This window comes from Platalea leucorodia (genome assembly GCF_965183815.1).
Source record: "Platalea leucorodia genome assembly, chromosome: 7".
In the NCBI taxonomy this organism is placed as follows: domain Eukaryota; kingdom Metazoa; phylum Chordata; class Aves; order Pelecaniformes; family Threskiornithidae; genus Platalea; species Platalea leucorodia.
The window spans coordinates 59852451-59871161 of NC_138829.1; the positions used below are offsets into that span (position 1 = coordinate 59852451).

The 18711-nt window shown below is 40.9% G+C and overlaps 1 protein-coding gene across 2 annotated transcripts in view; it reads left to right on the top strand.

Moving 5' to 3' along the window:
* The window catches only part of TUB (TUB bipartite transcription factor), a 77017-nt gene extending 59356 nt beyond the window's left edge, over nt 1-17661 (top strand). The window contains exons 5-12 of one of the 2 annotated variants that reach the window (XM_082316608.1): nt 3217-3288; nt 4211-4332; nt 5212-5403; nt 5976-6088; nt 7185-7299; nt 14440-14538; nt 14945-15116; nt 16452-17661. In XM_082316608.1, coding sequence (XP_082172734.1) covers nt 3217-3288; nt 4211-4332; nt 5212-5403; nt 5976-6088; nt 7185-7299; nt 14440-14538; nt 14945-15116; nt 16452-16585 — 1019 coding nt within the window. In that variant the 3' untranslated portion in view covers nt 16586-17661. The remainder of the gene's footprint in view (nt 1-3216; nt 3289-4210; nt 4333-5211; nt 5404-5975; nt 6089-7184; nt 7300-14439; nt 14539-14944; nt 15117-16451) is intronic. The other variant, XM_082316607.1, reaches the window with a different exon arrangement.
* The last annotated feature ends 1050 nt before the right edge of the window (nt 17662-18711 follow it).

An 18711-nucleotide genomic window follows, 5' to 3' on the forward strand; every position in this document is an offset into this window, starting at 1 on the left:
AATATTAATTTTAGTTGTGTTGTCAGTTAAATATTGTTCATGTTTCATAATGTGTGTTCATGCTTGCAGAGGTGAAAATTAAAGAACTGTGTATTCTGCAGCATTTCCCATGCATAGTCCTCAAATGTTCTGGAATATTTTTTTTTCTAGAGGCATGCATGATTTGGGAGATAGATTGTGTATGTACACATTCATGCATCCATCTCTTCCTTCCTGCACTGTTGTTATCTCTCATTAGACATTAACTGTAGGAAGGAAAAAAAATCCTAAAATCCTCACAAAGCTTTTTCTGAAGGCATTTGCTTTGGAGTTGTTCTTCTTCAGAGTACAGCTTTTGAAGCAAAGATGGCTCAAGCCAAGAGTGCTCTGATGCTTTAAGAATAAACTCTTTGTGTATAAGAAGCAAAATGTAAGTGCAAACTTGACTCATCTAGAATGGACTATTCATACCTAAATGCCCACTTCTTGTCTGCAGAGCAGTTCTCACTAAGATTCATTTTTTCTGGGACGTTGCTCTGCAGATGTGAGCAGCTTCAACTGAAATGGGCAGATTTTCTCCAAGTGTGGTATTTCCTGGGCATTTGAGCTGGAGGGATGTTGGCATGACTAACAAGTTCTGATCTGTGTGGTGATTGTGTTGCCTTAGACCATGGCTCAGAATATTTAATCATCAGGCACACTACTTACTAAAGCTGATTGACTTAAAAACTATCCACAGACTTCTCAAATTAGGTCAGAGCACACAGATTTTTACTCTGGGGAACATTTCTATTTTTGATGTTTTTTCCAGGTTAAGGTATATTTTTATTCTCCCCAATTTTTTGTTTATTTTTTAATAGAAGCAGTGGGTGGGTTTTTTTTTTCTTTGTTTTGATTTGGTTTTGGTTTGCTTTGTTGCTTCATATTCTTAAATATATGATATGACCTTTTTTTACCAGGTCTGAGTATACTCCTGATCAGAACAGACACTGCTAAGAGTGGGCCACTAGTATGCTTCAAGTCGGGGTGGGTAGGAGGGTGCTTTTTTTAAATGGGAATGCTGAGGTTGACTCATTTTTATTAACAACAGAGCTGTGCTCTGTGAGACACAAAGAAAGGTATGAAGACAAGACTGCAACTAGCAGCATCTCCATAAAATATTTTTACTCTGTGTCTATGGTTTGCCACTTGATACCAGCAGAGGAGGCTTGTTAGAAAGTTTTGAGTATCCCAGTATTCATGGGAAACTTTATGTAGAGCCAGGGCTTTTCACGTGGATTCCCACTGCCACTTCACACCTGTGGCATGTCCTTACTGGTGTGTCCCCGTTGGTCTGAAAAGCATTTAGAATTGCTCTCTCCCATCAGTCCTTCTCTTGCATGGAACAGCAGCAAAAGGAGAAGAACACAGAGATAAATGCTAACTGGCCTAATGGGAAAGGCTGAGTCCCATCAGATTTGCGTAGCCCTGATTTGTGCCCATTCTGCTCTTTGACACTAGCTTTGTGGAGTAGCCCCTCTCAGCACGTGTCTGCTTCCCCAGCAAGTCAAGTTCTGTTACAAGAGGTTATAGGCTACCTGAGTGTGAAAAGAATACGCCACTGGCAAGAAAATGCCAAATGTTTTGAGTTCTCCATCTGTCGGAAATTGCCATACTAGAATCATTTTCTTCCTGCAGGAAATATTCATCCTTTGATTTCAGAAGCCTTAGTATGCAGAGTTCCTCTCTGGCAAATGAGTCACTAGGACAGAGCTAGACTTCCATAAGTTTTAACACTGAATAACTAACGTTTAGTCTTCACATTTATCAGTTTCCTATATGTCTCTGTAAAGACTTGGAATGAGCAATTTGGTCTTAGTTCTTCTTTGCTACCTGAAGTTACAACTGTTTTGAGATTCAGGGAAGGAACAGATTTGATTTCTGGGTTCAAAAACAAAACAGGAGGTCTCTGAAGCATTCTTCCCCACAGGTCATGAGTGCAGACTTTTCTAAGGCTGGCACAGAATTTTCACCACCAAAATATTGGTGGTGAAATAGTGAGCACGGATGTAGAAATAAACTGATTATGTCTGTGCATATGAAGTATGGCTTTATTGCACAACTACCAGCTGAGGAGATGGACTGTCTCTATTACCCATGCATAGTTGACTAGAACATGGTTGTCATTATTAAGAAATAATGCTTGTGATTAATGAGTGTGTGATTAATAATGAGTGAGTTCTATAGGCTTTGAAAATATCTGTTGACCTGTGAACTCAGGCCTCCCTTGCATAACCAGATCCTATTGAAACTTTTTGCTGTCGTGCAAATGCTGTCGTGGTGTATGTCCAGACTGGGGGAACTGAAGAAGTGGATAACGAGACCATTCGTGGTGCGGCTGAATGGAATACTAGCATTGCATATGCTTCTGTTCTATACACTCGCAACACCACTACTCTGGTGGTGTTTCATTATCCAGTGTGCATCTGGTGTCAAAAGCTATTTTAAAGGGATATGCATTGAAGTTATTGGAAGCAGCAATAACATAAAAAGTATTTAAATGCCTTTTTTTGTGTCTTTTTTTTCTTATTCAGTTCCAAAATTTGAACTGAAGAGAACCATTACTGATACTATCTCCAATATTTATATTTCTGTACATTAGTTTGGTTCAGTCTCTGCTTGTTGCAGACCGAGCTCGTATTCCAAAAGACTAAGCTGCATGAAAGTCTCTGTGTGTATCCCTGGAAGTCCCAGAAGAACAGTTTAGAGAGCCTGAGAAAGATGATGAGGACACACTGGGCACAGGGATTTAGGTAGAATTTAGGCCACGTGAATATGAGTCTGAATGCTTTTTTCAATGTTACTGAATGAATATTTGTGTAGAATCTGTGTATATCACTTGTGTCGATCAGTTTTATTTTTTTGTGTGTTAGAATTCAAAAGCAGGCCAAAAACCTATCACGCAGGGCACATCGTACACAGAAGGGTTTATGGTGCAACTGTTTAGCATGGATGATGTTTTCTGACACTTCAGCTTTGTGATCCAGGGCTTTTTTACTTTATTCAAAGTAGAAGCAGGTAGAAGGTGAATTTGATTGTGCAGAAAGATAAAATGTCCATAATTGAGAATTCAGGCAGCAGCATTATGGCCCCATCCAGTAAGCTTTTAGCCCTGTGCGGAGTCCTGTTGGCAAGTTAGGCTTGTTCACTCAATTAAGGGTTTGCAGAATCAAGCCCGTGGATTTTTTCCTTTCCCAGATCCCCATGCAAATACATCCTGGTCCTCTTCCACCTCCCAATCCAGTCTTGTCGCCCTGGATCATGTTCCTGGTAAGTACAGAAGGAAAAAGTTAATTATGGCCATGCTCCTTGACTCTGGAAATCTTTGCATTTCATTTATCCTTCTGCATTGGACTTACCAATAGTGGAAATTTTGGACCAAGTTGTTTTCTTTTTTTTTTTTTTTTTTTTTTTTTTAAGGACAAAATATTTCATAGTTAGCCTCTAATATGTGCAACTTAGAGTTTGAACCTGAATACAGGGTGGCTTTATCTGCATGATAGTCTTTGAAAAACTAGGCCTAGCAAATAACGCTTTCTGCTGCTAAGTCCTGTTTGATGTTCAACGTTGTGTTTCCCTTTGAAATGTCTGAGGTTTTGAATTCTTGTAAAGTCAAATTTTTAAGTGCTGTAAGGCAGTTCCTTTGGCCTGGGCTGATACTGGTTTTTACATGAAATAAATATGCATGAGAACATTTCCTTGAAGTGAATGTTTCTTCTCAGTCTAAGATCTGCTCTTCATCAGATCACATAGGAACAATTAAAAGTGTGCTGTAGAAGGGCTCGTATTTTAATTGTTAAGGTTTCCAAATGGCTGTGATAGGTTGTCCACTCAGCTCCAATTTCAGGTTTAAGATTTTGCGTTGTGTTTGAAGTACGTGATTGGATGAAGAAGATCTGAATTTAATTCCTAACTGGATATTGCTCCTGTATCACTGGGTAACTTGATCCTCTCTGTGGAATGGAAACTGTGATATTTCCGTTCTCATTTGCTGAAATGTTTCAGTTTCTCAGGGCAGGTGCTGTCTCACCCACGTATTTGTACACAGCCTCGCACAGTGGCCTCCCCACACACACACCCTTTCTCACCTGTGAGCCTAAGGGTGCAACAGTATAATAAGTGATGTTTTACAGCAAGTATGGACAGCTTTAATGTATTAGTATTTCATATAAGTGCGCTGCTTTCTCCTCAGGCATTTCAAGCAGCATGAATTTTGATGAGGAAGAAGATGAGGAAGATGAAGACAGCTCCAGTTCTTCACAGTTAAACAGTAACACCCGGCCTGGTTCTGCCACAAGCAAGAAATCCAATAAGGTAAGGGGTGAGCGCCGAAGAAGGAGCGTGCAGGCTGCTCTGTACTGCGTGATTTCAGAGTGCAGTCAGGATTGGCCTGGCTTTCTTGTTTTGTTTTTAATATGCACCAGAGTATCTCCAAGGTGATTTACTGTGATAGCTCTCAGGGTTCACGGGAGAAAGCAATGAAAATAATGACTTGGAGAAAAGAATAGCAAATATTGTCTGAACTTGAATGAAGAGAAAGGTAAACAGTAAATATTTACCTTTCTACCTCTTACAGGTGCTCAGAAGGATCTTTTGTTTCTATTGCCTTTCTCTGAGCGTTTTCCCACCCTGTTCTCGCTGCTACCATCCGGACATAAAATAAGACTTTGGCTTGTTCAAATATTCTAAATCACAAGCTCTTGCTAAACCGGTTGATGGTGCCCCACTCTTTTATATACTGCACTGACTTTTCGTCTCTGTTATATCTCTACCTAGCTTAATCTGTCTCTCCCTATCCCATTTCTTCCTTTCATCAAAGGTTATCTCTGTCCTTGGGTACGGCCTTCCTGAAAAAAGAAGTGTGGTAAGATGGGAAGGTGTGAGCCAGAGTTTGCTTTGTAACATTACAGCACTCTGCCTGTGCAGCCACCCTGTTCTGCTTTGCCAGATGTGTCTGTATGCTGAGCATCAGCAGCAGAGAGAACTGCTCCCTGGGCCTTTGACTGATTGGATGGGGAGAAATCCTTACCTTGATAAGCTGCCTTCAAGGCTGCTGAGGAATCAGAACGGGGAACACAATATGTCCATTGTTTTTATTTTTTTAAAGTGCAGCTTCTATCAAATGTCATTCCTTTGTAGTTATAACCTTGTAAATCGAAGTTGAGGAAACCTGAGTCTTTCTCACTGTTTTAGGAAGCGGCCTCAGCCCCCAGTCCTTCCACAAATGAGCCTCTCATAGATGTCGATGACCTGGAGGAATTTGCTGTAAGACCTGCTCCACAGGGTGTCACTGTCAAATGCAGAATCACAAGAGACAAGAAGGGAATGGACCGAGGGATGTACCCTACTTATTACCTCCACTTGGAAAGGGAGCATGGTAAAAAGGTCATAAAATAACTTGAATGGCATACCAGTTGCATCTGAATATAAAAAAAAAATATTAAAAGTGTGAGGAAGTCTTACAAAGAAAATATAATCTTATATTTTAAATGTATTTTCACTTTTGCTGAGATCTGCCCTGTAGTATTCCAAAAGCAAAACAATAGTATCACTTTGTTCTACTGCCTTTCTTCGTATCTCTAATCTTTGGCCTTAAATAATCCATGCATGGTACTTTTATGTGACAGGCAGCAGTTGGGGCTCTCTGCATTCTGTGACCTGAAAGGTATCTATTTTCAATTCAGCTGGAAGAGCCAGAGCAACTTAGAATGAAACAGTTAACAAAATAGATTGAATTTAATTATTTAAACCATAAATAATGGACTGAGTGGTTGAGAAGTCACTTTCCCTTTCCAGATTTTTAACTGTTTTTGCTAAATCCCAGGAGACCTTCTGTTACTTCACTAATGATGCTGGAAGACAGAAAAATTGGCTATGGTTTCCTTATATCAAAGCAGGAAGCGGTGTGTGCTAACGCCTTTGGCATTCTAGAATATGTTTTTTTTTGCACTGCTTAGGTGTTTCTGTTAGCGGGAAGGAAACGAAAGAAGAGTAAAACCTCTAATTACCTCATCTCCATAGACCCAACTGACCTGTCTCGGGGTGGAGAGAGTTTTATTGGAAAACTGAGGTAAACACTGATACATCTAAGAATTTACTTTATATAATATAACGTTCATTGACATTAAGAAGCCTGTAAGCCATTATGACTTCTTAATTAGAGGCTTGACTACATTATGTGATAATGGTCTTAAAGTTTACCAGTATCCAAGGCATGTTTTCAAAACGTCTCAAGTACTTAACAAGATCACATTTTATTAAAAGTCAGCAGGACTGAAGCTCTTAAATGCTCAAAGGACAGGTTCTCAAGGGTGTATGAGCACAACTTATCTTAATGGGATTTTCAGAAGTGCATGAGTAGATTGTGTCTATCCCCTATTGATATAAATACCTTGGAATGGAAGTTCTGTCTGTTAGACAATCTGAAAATCTCTTTGGTTTTGCCCGTTTCTTAAGATCCTGATTAGAGTTAAGTGACAGGTAGTGGAATTCTTTCAGAACCGTGTTTCTTTTCTGTCTGTCACCCCATCATACATCAGTCTGTTGTTGATATTTACGTGGAGCCTCTCAATGTATGTTTACATTGTCTGTGCCTGAGGAAAGGGACTGGACTGCTAATTGCCATTTGCCTGGGTGGATCTCAGAACTTCATGCGCTATTTATTGCAGTGCAAACAGAATGAGGATAATGTGGTTTTCGTATGTTCTAAGTTGTATTTTGCACTCTTTGGTGTGATTTCCATTTAAATAGGAAAGACTGATCTTACAACTTTATGAAAATCACTCTTTGTATTCTAATAGAGTTAGTAGTCAGGTAAGAAAGCAGAGAGTTTTGTAGAGAGTAAGCATATTTTAAAAACGAAGCAAACAAAATAACCCCACCTGAGTGTTTCCTTTTTGCTTTCCTGACTTTACTAGTTTGCAAGGTGTTGTGAGGAATCTCCAGTGTAATGATAAGGGACCTTTAGTATACTCTGCTATACTGTACCTTTACAATTTTGTTATGGGTTTTAATCCAGGAGTTGCCACTTAGTTGGAACTAGAATTAACAGCTATTTGTACTCAATATTATTTGTCTTTCCTTTGGGGCTACAGTGCAGTAAAGGATAGATGTCTCAGGCAGCATTACTGACAAATGGTGATTGGATGTTCCATTTTTTTTGATAGATCAAATCTTATGGGAACTAAGTTTACAGTTTATGACAATGGAGTAAATCCAATGAAAACAACATCAAGCCTGGAGGCGAGTATCCTGCGTCAGGAGCTAGCTGCTATTTGTTATGTAAGTACTGCTCATAGGCAAAATATGCGAGAAAGGGCAGTTCAGTTTCTGAAATAGCGCACTGAATTTCCTTCTCACTTATGATTATGTAAATCAGCATTCATACTTTGATGTAATCAAACAGCTGATCTTCACTAGAGAAACCAGGAAATTCAGTGGAAAGTAGAGGTGAAAAGCGTTGTGCACAGAACCAGGTTGCCCAGTTCTCACTTTTGGTCAGAAGGTGTTGGAGCTTTTACATAACTCTCTGGAAGAGGTAGGATGCTTCACAGCCTGCAGGCACCATCCGAGGGAGCCTCCTGAACTGGAAAGAGTTGTGCAGATGGAATTACTGCACTAAAGTATGATCATTTGTAATGGCATTTTGGAGGAGGCCTCTCTGATCTGAAACACAGGTAAATGGACAGCTAGGTCTGCAGCAGTGGCTGATGGACTGGGATAAAAACTCTAAAACTCCTTTTTACCAGGAAAAAAAAACAAACAAGCCCCAAACAAAATCAAAAATTCAATTGAATGAGAGAAACCAGCTTCTTATAGGACAGTAAATAGCATTTGTCAGGGGCAATGCAGACAATCAAGACTTGAAGCACAGTTGCTGTTGTTTCACGATTACTGGATGACTAACTGTTTTGGTGAGAGTATTCTTTCTGTCGAGAAATCTCGGGGCCCAAGAAGCTCTTCCAATCAAAGTTGGTGCATACACTGCTACAGAAAGTTTTCTGTTTTCACAAATCAACAACTCCTGACAAAAATACCCAAGAACCATTTTTCTAAAAGTTCCTGCCCAGCTCTAATCGAGGATGCCTGGAGCTCTGTCAGATCGAGGTGCAGCCATCCCAGCATATACCCTGCGTATGCACAGAATGCGTTCCTGGAAAGGTCAGCTTCAGGTTGTGGGGAGCAATGTGTCTGCAAGCTTTTGGCACATGAAAAAGAAAGCAGAGAGCCATCCTTTCCATGCAAAGTGCTGAGAGCACTGAGGGGTAGCAGTATTAGCTGCTAACGTGTTCTTTTCCTGCTGTGTAGGATGCAGTTTTTCTGTGAATATAGTATAAATAGTGGTTCTGTTCACATGTGCTATTATTCAGGCACATGGCCTATGGTTGCAGACAGACACAGACATACACACATATCCCTCCATTCCTTTTTGATTTGAAACTCTCTCAGAATTTCAGAAAATCCAGCTAACAGGATTTAACAAGAGAGCGCAGGATTTGATGTCAGTTCACAGTTTGACTGAAGTTTCAGTAGGAACCAAGGAGAACTTCCATGTTTAATGAAGGTAATTTTACTGGTTTATATAGGAGGGCACTCCCTGGAGCCAGGCAACTGGTCTTCTGGTGCAAACTAGACATAGAAGGAGAAAAGAAAAAACAGTTTAAAAAAAGTTATATATTAAAAAATTTAGGCATTGCTTGTATAAGTCAACAGCAATGACATGTGAACCATTGACATTACCAAATAAAAAACTCAGTTGCAGCCAGCAGAGGTAATTAGAAGTGTAAGTGTTGAAAAGAACAGAACCATGGCCACTGTTTGAAGAATGTGGCTAAGATAAGCTGCTTTTATGTGCCTGTTTTGAGATCAGCAGTTTAAAATTTGTACATTTGTATAAGAAGATGACTCGTTCCACTGATATTTTGATACTCATGAAGAAAGGCAGCAGGCTTGCAGGTGTGCTATGGCCAGAGGACAAAAGGAAATCAGAATGATATTTCATTACTAGCCAGGTTTACTAAAGTGAGGTTATTGTTCCTGGCTGCAGCAGAACCACAGCAAAGAATGCCAGAAAGAGCACTCCTGCAACACCCTTGTCCTAAGGTAACCTTTTAATTCTTGCCTTGAGATTTTTCCTGCAGCAAAAACTATAATAAACAGTACTTTGAAAGCACCACTATGCCTCTCACTGTCTCTCAGCTCATCCAATCAAGTACCCATCTGGAGAGCAAGCTGTACCCGCTTCCACTAACTTACTGAGCCTGACCTGCTGAATCATCTCAGCAGTTCTAGTTTATACAGGCAGAAGCTGGTGATGCATCTATTGTTAACTGTGGGATAAATGTGCTGAGAACTCTCATTCTGGAACTTTCCTTAGGACACGTTTCAAGCAACAGGAATAAAGTTAGTGCAAGGACTGAGTTTTAGCAGGTGCTGTTAACCATTTTTACTCTCCCCGCTGATGGCAGGCTAGCATATTAATAAACCTGCAGCAGCACCTAATGGCTGATTTCAGAATCGCTTGGCAAAATTTATTGAGAAGCAGGGAGATGTAACTGCACCATTTGTACCAGGATTTTCTGTGCTGGATTCCTTTATATCCATAGTATCTCACAATTCAGTTTGTGTCAAATTCTGCAGGCCGGGAGCTCAGCTGATATTCTGAGGTGTGACTCAGGTTTCAGTAAAGCAATAAAACTACGTGTTTCTACTCAGGCCTCGATCACTTGCATTGTGCTCCAGTGTAGTGGGTTCTGTGGTTTAGGCTTTCTATGGAATGATAGTTTCTACGGGATATATTAAGGCCAGGGCACAGCTGTGTGAATCAAGTCCAGAAGGGGAAGTGGCTGAAGGAAAACTGGGATAATTAAATTGTGACTCTCCTGGGAGCTGTTGGGATATACGCCTTGCAGCTTTTATCATGGTAGCTATTGCCACCATAGTGAAATGCTTACATAATTTTATGAAAGTGTGTAAGATTTTAAAAGCAACCCTGGGAAGAGGCTCTGTGTTCTTTCAGTCCAGTTTATTGTGACACATGCTCACAGAACCGCTTACTGGTTGGGCTAAGGTAGAGGGTGCAGCTTCTAAGCAATACTGGGCCAAGTCCTTAGCTGATTTAAATCATTGGCGTGCTGGTTGAATCAATAGGGCTCTGCCAGCTAACAACCCGTATTTTGACTTCCTGTATAAACCAAGACTATCAGTGACATTAAAATGGTGTGAAATCACAATTTGGTGGATGTTCCCCTAATAATGCCATTTGTAGTCTTGAACTTACACACACAAAACAGTGCAGGAGTCAAATAAAAGAGAAAGAAGTGAGGTGGTGGAGTTGCTCTTTATGTGAGAGAGCAACTGGAATGTATCGCACTCTGCCCGGAGTGGAGGAAGACCAAGAGCTTATGGGTAAGAATTAAGAGGCAGGCTAATATGGGTGACACCGTTGTGGGTGATTACTAGAGGCCACCTGGTCAGGAAGAGGAAGTCAATGAGGCCTTCTACAGACAGCTGAAAGTAGCCTCACAATCACAGGCCCTGGTTCTCATGGGGGACTTCAACCACCCTGATATCTGCTGGAAAGACAACACAGCTAGGCACACGCAGTCCAGGAGGTTCCTGCAGAGCATTGACGGTAACTTTTTGACACAGGCAGTGGAGGAGCCAATGAGGAGAGGTGTGCTGCTGGACCTTGTACTAACAAACAAAGAAGGACTGGTTGGGGATGTGAAGGTTGGGGGCAGCCTTGGCTGCAGTGACCATGAGATGGTGGAGTTCAGGATCCTGCGTGGAGGAAGCAGGGCAATAAGTAGGATTACAACCCTGGACTTCAAGAGAGCCAACTTCCTAGAGGAAGACTAGGGAAAACATGGGCCCACTGCTGAATGAGGTGGGTACCCTAGTGACGGAGGATACAGAAAAGGCAGAGTTACTGAATGCCTTCTTTGCTTCAGTCTTTACTGCTCAGGCTGGCCCTCGGGAATCCCAGACCCTGGAGGCAGGAGTGAAAGTCTGGAGAAAGGAAGACTTTCCCTTAGTTCAGGAGGATCGGATTGGAGATCATTTAGGCAAAGTGGACACACACAGATCCATGGGCCCCAATGGGATGCACCCATGAATGCTGAGGGAGCTGGCAGATGTTGTTGCTAAGCCACTCTCCACCATCTTTGAAAGGTCACGGAGAACAGGAGAGGTGCCTGAGGACTGGCGGAAAGCCAATGTCACTCCAGTCTTCAAAAAGGGCAAGAAGGAGGACCCAGGAAACTACAGGCCAGGGAGCCTCACGTCCCTGGAAAGGTGATGGAACAGCAGTGGGCTGTGTTCCCCAGGGGTCAGTACTGGGTCCAGTCTTGTTCAACTCATTCATCAGTGACCTGGATGAAGAGACAGGGTGTACCCTCAGCAAGTTTGCTGATGATACAAAACTGGGAGGAGTGGCTGATACACCAGAAGGCTGTGCTGCCATTCAGCGAGACCTGGACAGGCTAGAGAGTTGAGCAGAGAGGAACCGAATGAAGTTCAGCAAAGGCAAGTGTAGGGTCCTGCACCTAGGGAGGAATAACCCCCAGTACAGGCTAGGGGTTGACCTGCTGGAAAGCAGCTCTGCGGAGAAGGACCTGGGAGCCCTGGTGGACAAGTTAGCCATAAGCCAGCAATGTGCCCTTGAGGCCAAGAAGGCCAATGGTATCCTGGGGTGCATTAGGAAGAGTGTGGTCAGCAGTCAAGGGAGGTTATTCTCCCCCTCTACTCTGCCCTGGTGAGGCCACATCTGGAGTACTGTGTCCGGTTCTGGGCTCCCCAGTTCAGGAAAGACAAGGAACTACTGGAGAGAGTCCAGCGGAGGGCTACGAAGATGATTAGGGACTGGAGCATCTCTCTTATGAGGAAAGGCTGAGAGAGCTGGGTCTCTTTAGCCTGGAGAGGAGGAGACCGAGAGGGGAATCTTGTCAACGCTTACAAATATCTTAAGGGCAGGTGTCAGGAGGATGGGGCTGGACTCTTTTCAGTGGTGCCCAGCGACAGGATAAGGGGCAACGGGCACAAACTGAAACACAGGAGGTTCCACCTGAATGTGAGGAAAAACTGCTTTACTTTGAAGGTGACAGAGCACTGGAACAGGCTGCCCAGAGAGGTTGTGGAGTCTCCTTCTCGGGAGATATTCAAAGCCCGCCTGGACGCGATCCTGTGCAACCTGCTCTAGGTGAACCTGCTTTAGCAGGGGGTTGGACTAGATGATCTCCAGAGGTCCCTTCCAACCCCAACCGTTCTGTGATTTTGTAATGAGACAGGAGATGAGGGGAATTAATTTTATTTGGATGCAGGTAGATTGGAAAGGTCTGCTTTTAAAGCAAGCTCCTCTTTTGTCCCTACTGTTTTCCTCATATATTCCATGTTTGTAGAATTCAATTCTGTACCTTGATTTTAGCAAAAGGGTAGCATTTGCCAATAAAACATTTCATATAATTGGTGGCTGATGTAATGTGCAACTAGAAACCATTAACCATTCCCGTATCATTTGGCAGAAGTATTGATTTTAGTGTTTCTGAGTAAATCCAAAGAATATAGTCCTGTTTTTTCAGAGTGATAATACTGCTTGTTGGAGGGAAGTGATTCAGCGCTATTATTTAATTTTACCTTGAACAATGTCTTCAACCAGTCAGCATCTAAATTAATTGTATGTAGCAGAACTGCAGTTTGATGAGAAGAGCTTGTAAGACATTGCAGAGAAGACCAAAATTGTCAGTAGTTAGTGGAAAATAAGCATAAGCATGAATCTTTTCTTAGAAATTGTCCTCTGCTGTGCTGAGTCTCTCCTGCTTATAAAATCTGCTAGCAGTCATTTTAGTTTGAGTCTTGCCATGATGGAAAACCAAGTATACACTTCCAGCTACACTGATAACATTGGTTTAATCTGTCAAAGGCTGTGACATAAGTGATGCAGAAAAGAGGTAGAATCTTCCCGTTAATGTGTATAGTTACGAGATACATGAATATACTTGGATTGCTTCAAGAGTATTCAGTAAAATAACTCAGTGGAATTTTTCTTGCATGCATGAAAATCTTTAATGAGTTGTGTAAAATCTCCAGATGGTTTGCTGAAACAACCAAAGTTATTTCAAAGGTCTGATGGATGGCAAAACTTCTGCAGGAGTAAATTTTAGGCAGGCATTTTCAGATGTTTCCAGTGAGTTGAGATGTGTAGATTTTTGCTTGTAAAAGTAGAGATGTTTTTAAAAGTTTAGTGTTCCTTAAAAATGAGGACACTTAAATATATAAAATCAGATAATCTGAATATGTCACTTCTGAATATCTCAGTGGTAGAGCTGCACCAGCTGGAGCATGGGGGTGTCCAGTTCTTGGCATCTTGTGGACGATGCTGGGAATAGTGCCAATGGGAATTTCCTTCCTGAGACTCCTTAGTGTGTGGCCACAGCCCTTCACTTGGAAAGGTAGAGGGGAAAAAATACATGTGACAAAAAAAAAAAAAAAATAGCACAAAACATGAGGGGATGACACCTTTTGGAGGTGTCACTGTTTCATTTACTGGAGTGAAAATAGGCAATCCGGTTTTACTGAGTGGGTTGGAAAATACTGCCCTTTACTTTTTCTTTTTCAAAAATAGATGATGACTTACTGAAATATTTGGTCCCAGTTTCTTCTGTGGGAAAAAGAAAGCCTCAGATAAAAATAAGACTTCAGGCCTATTTAGATTTTAGTGGTTGTGTTTTCAGAGGATAGTGCAATACTGGAATGCTTTTGTGAAAAGCTGGTCAGAAAGGCATCAAATCATGTTTAATGGAAGAACTTGTATTTTCAACGGATTTGTTTTTGCTGCCCATGTTATTTCTTTACTTTCCATGCCTTCATAGCTCGAAAATTTGCATTCATGCTAATGTGTTTGTTTTTTAGCATGCTCATCTCTAAGCATAACATATCTGAAGACTTTGAAAACCACAGCACTGTTAACAGATGCTCTTACTGGCAGCTTCTTCTTGTTTGCTTTTGTGCTGGCTCTGGAATAAATGGAGTTGGTCCCATATATTTAATTTTGTCTCTCATCAAAATGTGTGACTGCATTATATGATTTTTAAATTACAACTACTTTATTTTGGGAACTAGCTGTAGCCAAGCAATCTGGTTAGTTTTTTAACAAAGGGATTTTTTTTTTTTAAATCGTATTAAGGTTGCTGGCAGCCAGTGCTAGGAGTGTTTTTGGAAACCTGTCTATTTCCATTTTTCCTGTTGTTGGAGCTTCTAAGACAAAGCTAGAATGTTTGGCAGTGCCAGTGAAGGTCGGCGTTTCAAGATGTTTTTTGAGTTGACTAACAAATAAGTTCCCCGGGCTGCTACTGTGTCTCTCTGTTGAAGAAATTAACTTTAAGAATACATAACAGGATGAACTCTTTTTCTAAACATTTTTAGGAAACAAATGTCTTGGGGTTTAAAGGACCTCGTAAAATGAGTGTGATCATACCAGGAATGAATATGGACCACGAAAGAGTTTCCATCAGACCACGAAATGTAAGTCATACCATCAGTCAACAATAAAAATTACTTGAATTCTTTTTCAGTTAGAGTTGTTTTTTTGCATTTCTGAAGGTTTAGAGGTTAAAAAAAAAAAACAGTATTTGAACAATTGCAGAACAATGGGATGTGTGACTTGTTCTGTGACTCACAAAAGCACTACAAATAATATTGTATTTTATAACAAAAGGTACAACTAACCTTTTCCAAGCTGTGGAAAGGACTCGAATGCACATTTGCATTAAGATACTCAGAGTTCTCTGTTTCATTTGATGATACTGTTTTGAGGGTCGAGGGTGACAGCTTAGTCTTTGGGCTAAGATTTATGAACAGGATTTTGTGTGAATTTATTTTTTGTCTTGCGAGAGTGTTAAACCGAAGCGTGTATCTGTGGTGCGTGCAGGAACATGAGACACTTCTTGCAAGATGGCAGAACAAAAATACAGAGAGTGTCATTGAGCTGCATAACAAAACGCCAGTCTGGAATGATGACACCCAGTCCTATGTTTTAAATTTCCATGGTCGAGTCACGCAGGCCTCAGTGAAAAACTTCCAAATTATTCATGATAATGATCGTAAGTATAGCTCTCTGTCTGTAATGTGTAGAAACAGTATGGCATATACAGCCTGACAGTGATTCTGCCCTTACTGTTGTTACCTGAGTGAGTTTAATTTAGTTATGTGGGTCCAACTTAATACTGCTCTGCCTTGTGGCCATGACACTGAGGCAAATGGGGTATTTAAATGCTCATGCTTGAGACAGGTGATTCTGCTATGTGCTATCTTAGTTTTCTCCCTTGGCTGCCCGGCTTATGAACTGAGCAATGGTTTAGGTCGTTCCTGCTCTCGGAGCTGCAGTACTTCCAGTCAGCAGGGCCGTGGGGCAGTATCACTCCAGGCAAACACTTGTATCACACAGTCCTTCCTTGGATTTTTTGTTCACTCTGGTCCCCATACACCGCCCAGCTGGAGACGGTGGCAGACTGGTCCCACTGCACATTCACTTTGCCATTACTACTCTTTGTAGCATTAGCCCTACAGAACACCCCGAAAATGTCAGGACTGCCTTTCACACCATCACTAGGCCCTTACTGATGTGCTGCTTTCTGCCAGCAACGTACAGCCCCCTTTTTTCTTGGGCTTAGGTACAGTTCTTGGAGCAGGGATAAAGACAAGCGCTCGAGTAGAGCGATGCTGCCCCTCTTTACACTCACTTTAGGCAGGCATAGTCACTAGGTGCTGGAGGACACTGGGCTATGCCAGTGCAATGCTTAGACTGCAGGGGAATATTGGAAACTGGTGAAAGTGGCTGTGCCAGTCTCTGAGAGGAACACTGAGCTTGAAACATTGGTGTATGCATTTGCTGCATTTTATAAGGTGAAACAATTACACCTGCTTCTAGTACAAAAGGGAAAAAAAGTTGAGGAAGAATTTCTGAATATGATATGAGAGACATGATTAGGTCTAGATCACAATCATGCCTTCTCTTCCCCCATTATCCTTGCTTGTCCACCTGCCTGAAGTTAAGTAGGAATAGGATTAATTCGTTCTTGGTACATGTGAAACTCGGCACTAGGTCTATATAAAAGGCTTGAGCATTTTATACAGAAGCAATTTTCTCTCTCTGTTTGAAAAAAAAACAATTTTTATCTGTGTAATTTTTTTTAAGACAGAAAACAAGTCTTGCAATCCTTTATCACCCAACTGTTCCTCACTCAAGCTATCCTTGCTTCTCCCTCTGATATCAGCACACCCACTTGCATGAATAAGTGTTGCAAAGTTTGATGTGTGAGAATGTTTTGTTTGTATTTTGTTGAGCTGGGCCAGAGGATGATGTTGAACGCATACTTATTTAGTAAGGGCTGCAAACAGAAATAATGCTTTGTCACTTTTTATGACCTCTCTTGCAGCTGACTACATAGTGATGCAGTTTGGCCGCGTGGCTGAGGATGTGTTCACCATGGACTACAACTACCCAATGTGTGCGCTACAAGCCTTTGCTATTGCCCTTTCAAGTTTTGACAGCAAGCTGGCTTGTGAGTAAAGGGGCGTGGGTGAGCATCCTCTCAAAGGAAGCAGTTGGCCATATGATTCCCAATTCCTGCTGGTGTCACTTATGGTCCGTACTAAACAGGTCAGGGAAAATGCAGTTGTGGAGGACCACTCTATTGCTGAAGAGAAAGTAAAAGGAATCTTCTAAAAATTCAGGACATTCAGGAAATAATATTTTCCTTTTTTTTTTTCTGTCATACTTTTCTGGAAGTGGCATCAAGTTTGTGTAAATCTAAAGTTCTATCTCATGTCCTTAATTATGTTATGGAGATGTGCCATGATGTACTGTACCGTGGCTCTAGTAGCACCATTATAACGGTGTCTTTTTTTAAATCCAGAAAGGGCGTGCACGCTCGAAAAATTTCTTTTTACATTTAAGAATTATTCCGAGGCTGCATACCTCAAGATTGCATTCCTACATCGACTAATCAGAGCTTCACATCATCCAACATAAAAGACAGATCACAAAAAAGATGCACTTTTTTTGAATTTGCAAGGATTTCGTGTAGTATAAAGCCAAGTCTGAGGATTGAAAACCTATACTGGACTGAACTTGATGCATTGCTGTTGTATATGTAGAAGGGCATGATGAATTTTAATTGCAGTAGGAGGAAATGGAGAAGTAGAAAGCACAAAATAATGTTGCACAAGTCACTTGAATTCTAAGCTGTCATTATGTTTTAACATCTACATGCTTTTTAATTTGTTTCAAATGGAAATGTATTTGGAGTACAGAAAAGGAAAATGCCTAGATGCCAAGAAAGCATAACTTATGTTGAATTTGGCATGTTGCGTGTTGGGAATTTATATCCTTGTATTGCTGTGGTAATTCAAACACACATTTTGTATGAAGTGATATAAACAGTTGGATAAAGGCTCTCTACAGAGAATCTTATTATTTTGAACAGGCTGTGTAAAGCTGAGGAAGGTAAATGGAAATATTTTATTAAATTTGTCTGGCCTTTTGCGATTTTACAATTTGTTGATTGCATTTTTTGAACTTTCAGCAACAACCACTTTTCATATTTATTTCCCATTGTAAGAATGCTTGAAATTGATTGAAACTGTGTATGTTGTTCTCTAATGTAAACGTGCCAGCTACTGAGCTAAATCCTTCTAGGCAAATCTAGTGTATTCTGCATACAAATGAGACACTGGCAGGACACAGAGTAGCTTAAAATAGTGTGGATTTTTTGTTTCTTTTTTTCTGATTTATCTGGAATATATAAGCAAACACCATTGCAAAATACAAGCAAAGAACAAGGCATTCTCTTCTCTTCTGAACATCTCAAAAGCCAAGAGCTGCAACTGAAAGCACACTGTAAAACACCTTTAAAAATAACGAGTCTTTCTGCCATTGTTCTGTACAATGTTATCCTAAACAGCACACAAAGTAATAGAATTTATATGAGTTCACTAGAAGGGTATTGAAATGTGAGCGAAGTGAAGAAGTGGTTACGTTTTATACTGTGTGTATTCAGATGCTCCTTTTTACTCTTTATAGACTCTTGCATTGGACAACCAAAGATTATGTAATGAGAAATTGAGATCAAATCTGCTTATCTCATAGCTTTCAGTTTTTTTGACTATAGGGGACAGGCCATAAGGAGAGCTTGTGCCATTTGGACTCTGTAATTTCAACTAATAAAAGAAATATGCTCTCTTCTTCACATCTGCCTTCAGGTCTCCTTCCCAGTATACAAACAAGGAAATTTCAGATAAGAGATGAAAATAAGTAATCGTCAGCATTTTTTCTGAACATTTTAAAATCTATGGAAAAAAAGTCTGCTGGCTTTGAACACTGTTTTGTTGATGGACTCAGCCTGTCAAATGTCATCTTTAAATAGCAGGAGGCTCTGTCATTTTTTTCACATCTTTTTTGCAAGAAGCTTTTCCATGCAATGGTATAAAATGGAAAGACACCTTTTGTTTGAGAGAAACGAGCAATCGGTTCCCTCGATGAATGATCAAAATGATGAGTCATGAGCTGCAGTGTGATACTTAGGCTTTGCACATGGATGCTTTGCTTTCCCCTGTAGTTGGTGGTTTCCCACCACTTCACATCCCCATCTGTAAGCTCACTTGGAATTTTAACAGAGAGGGCCCTTAGGCCTTTGG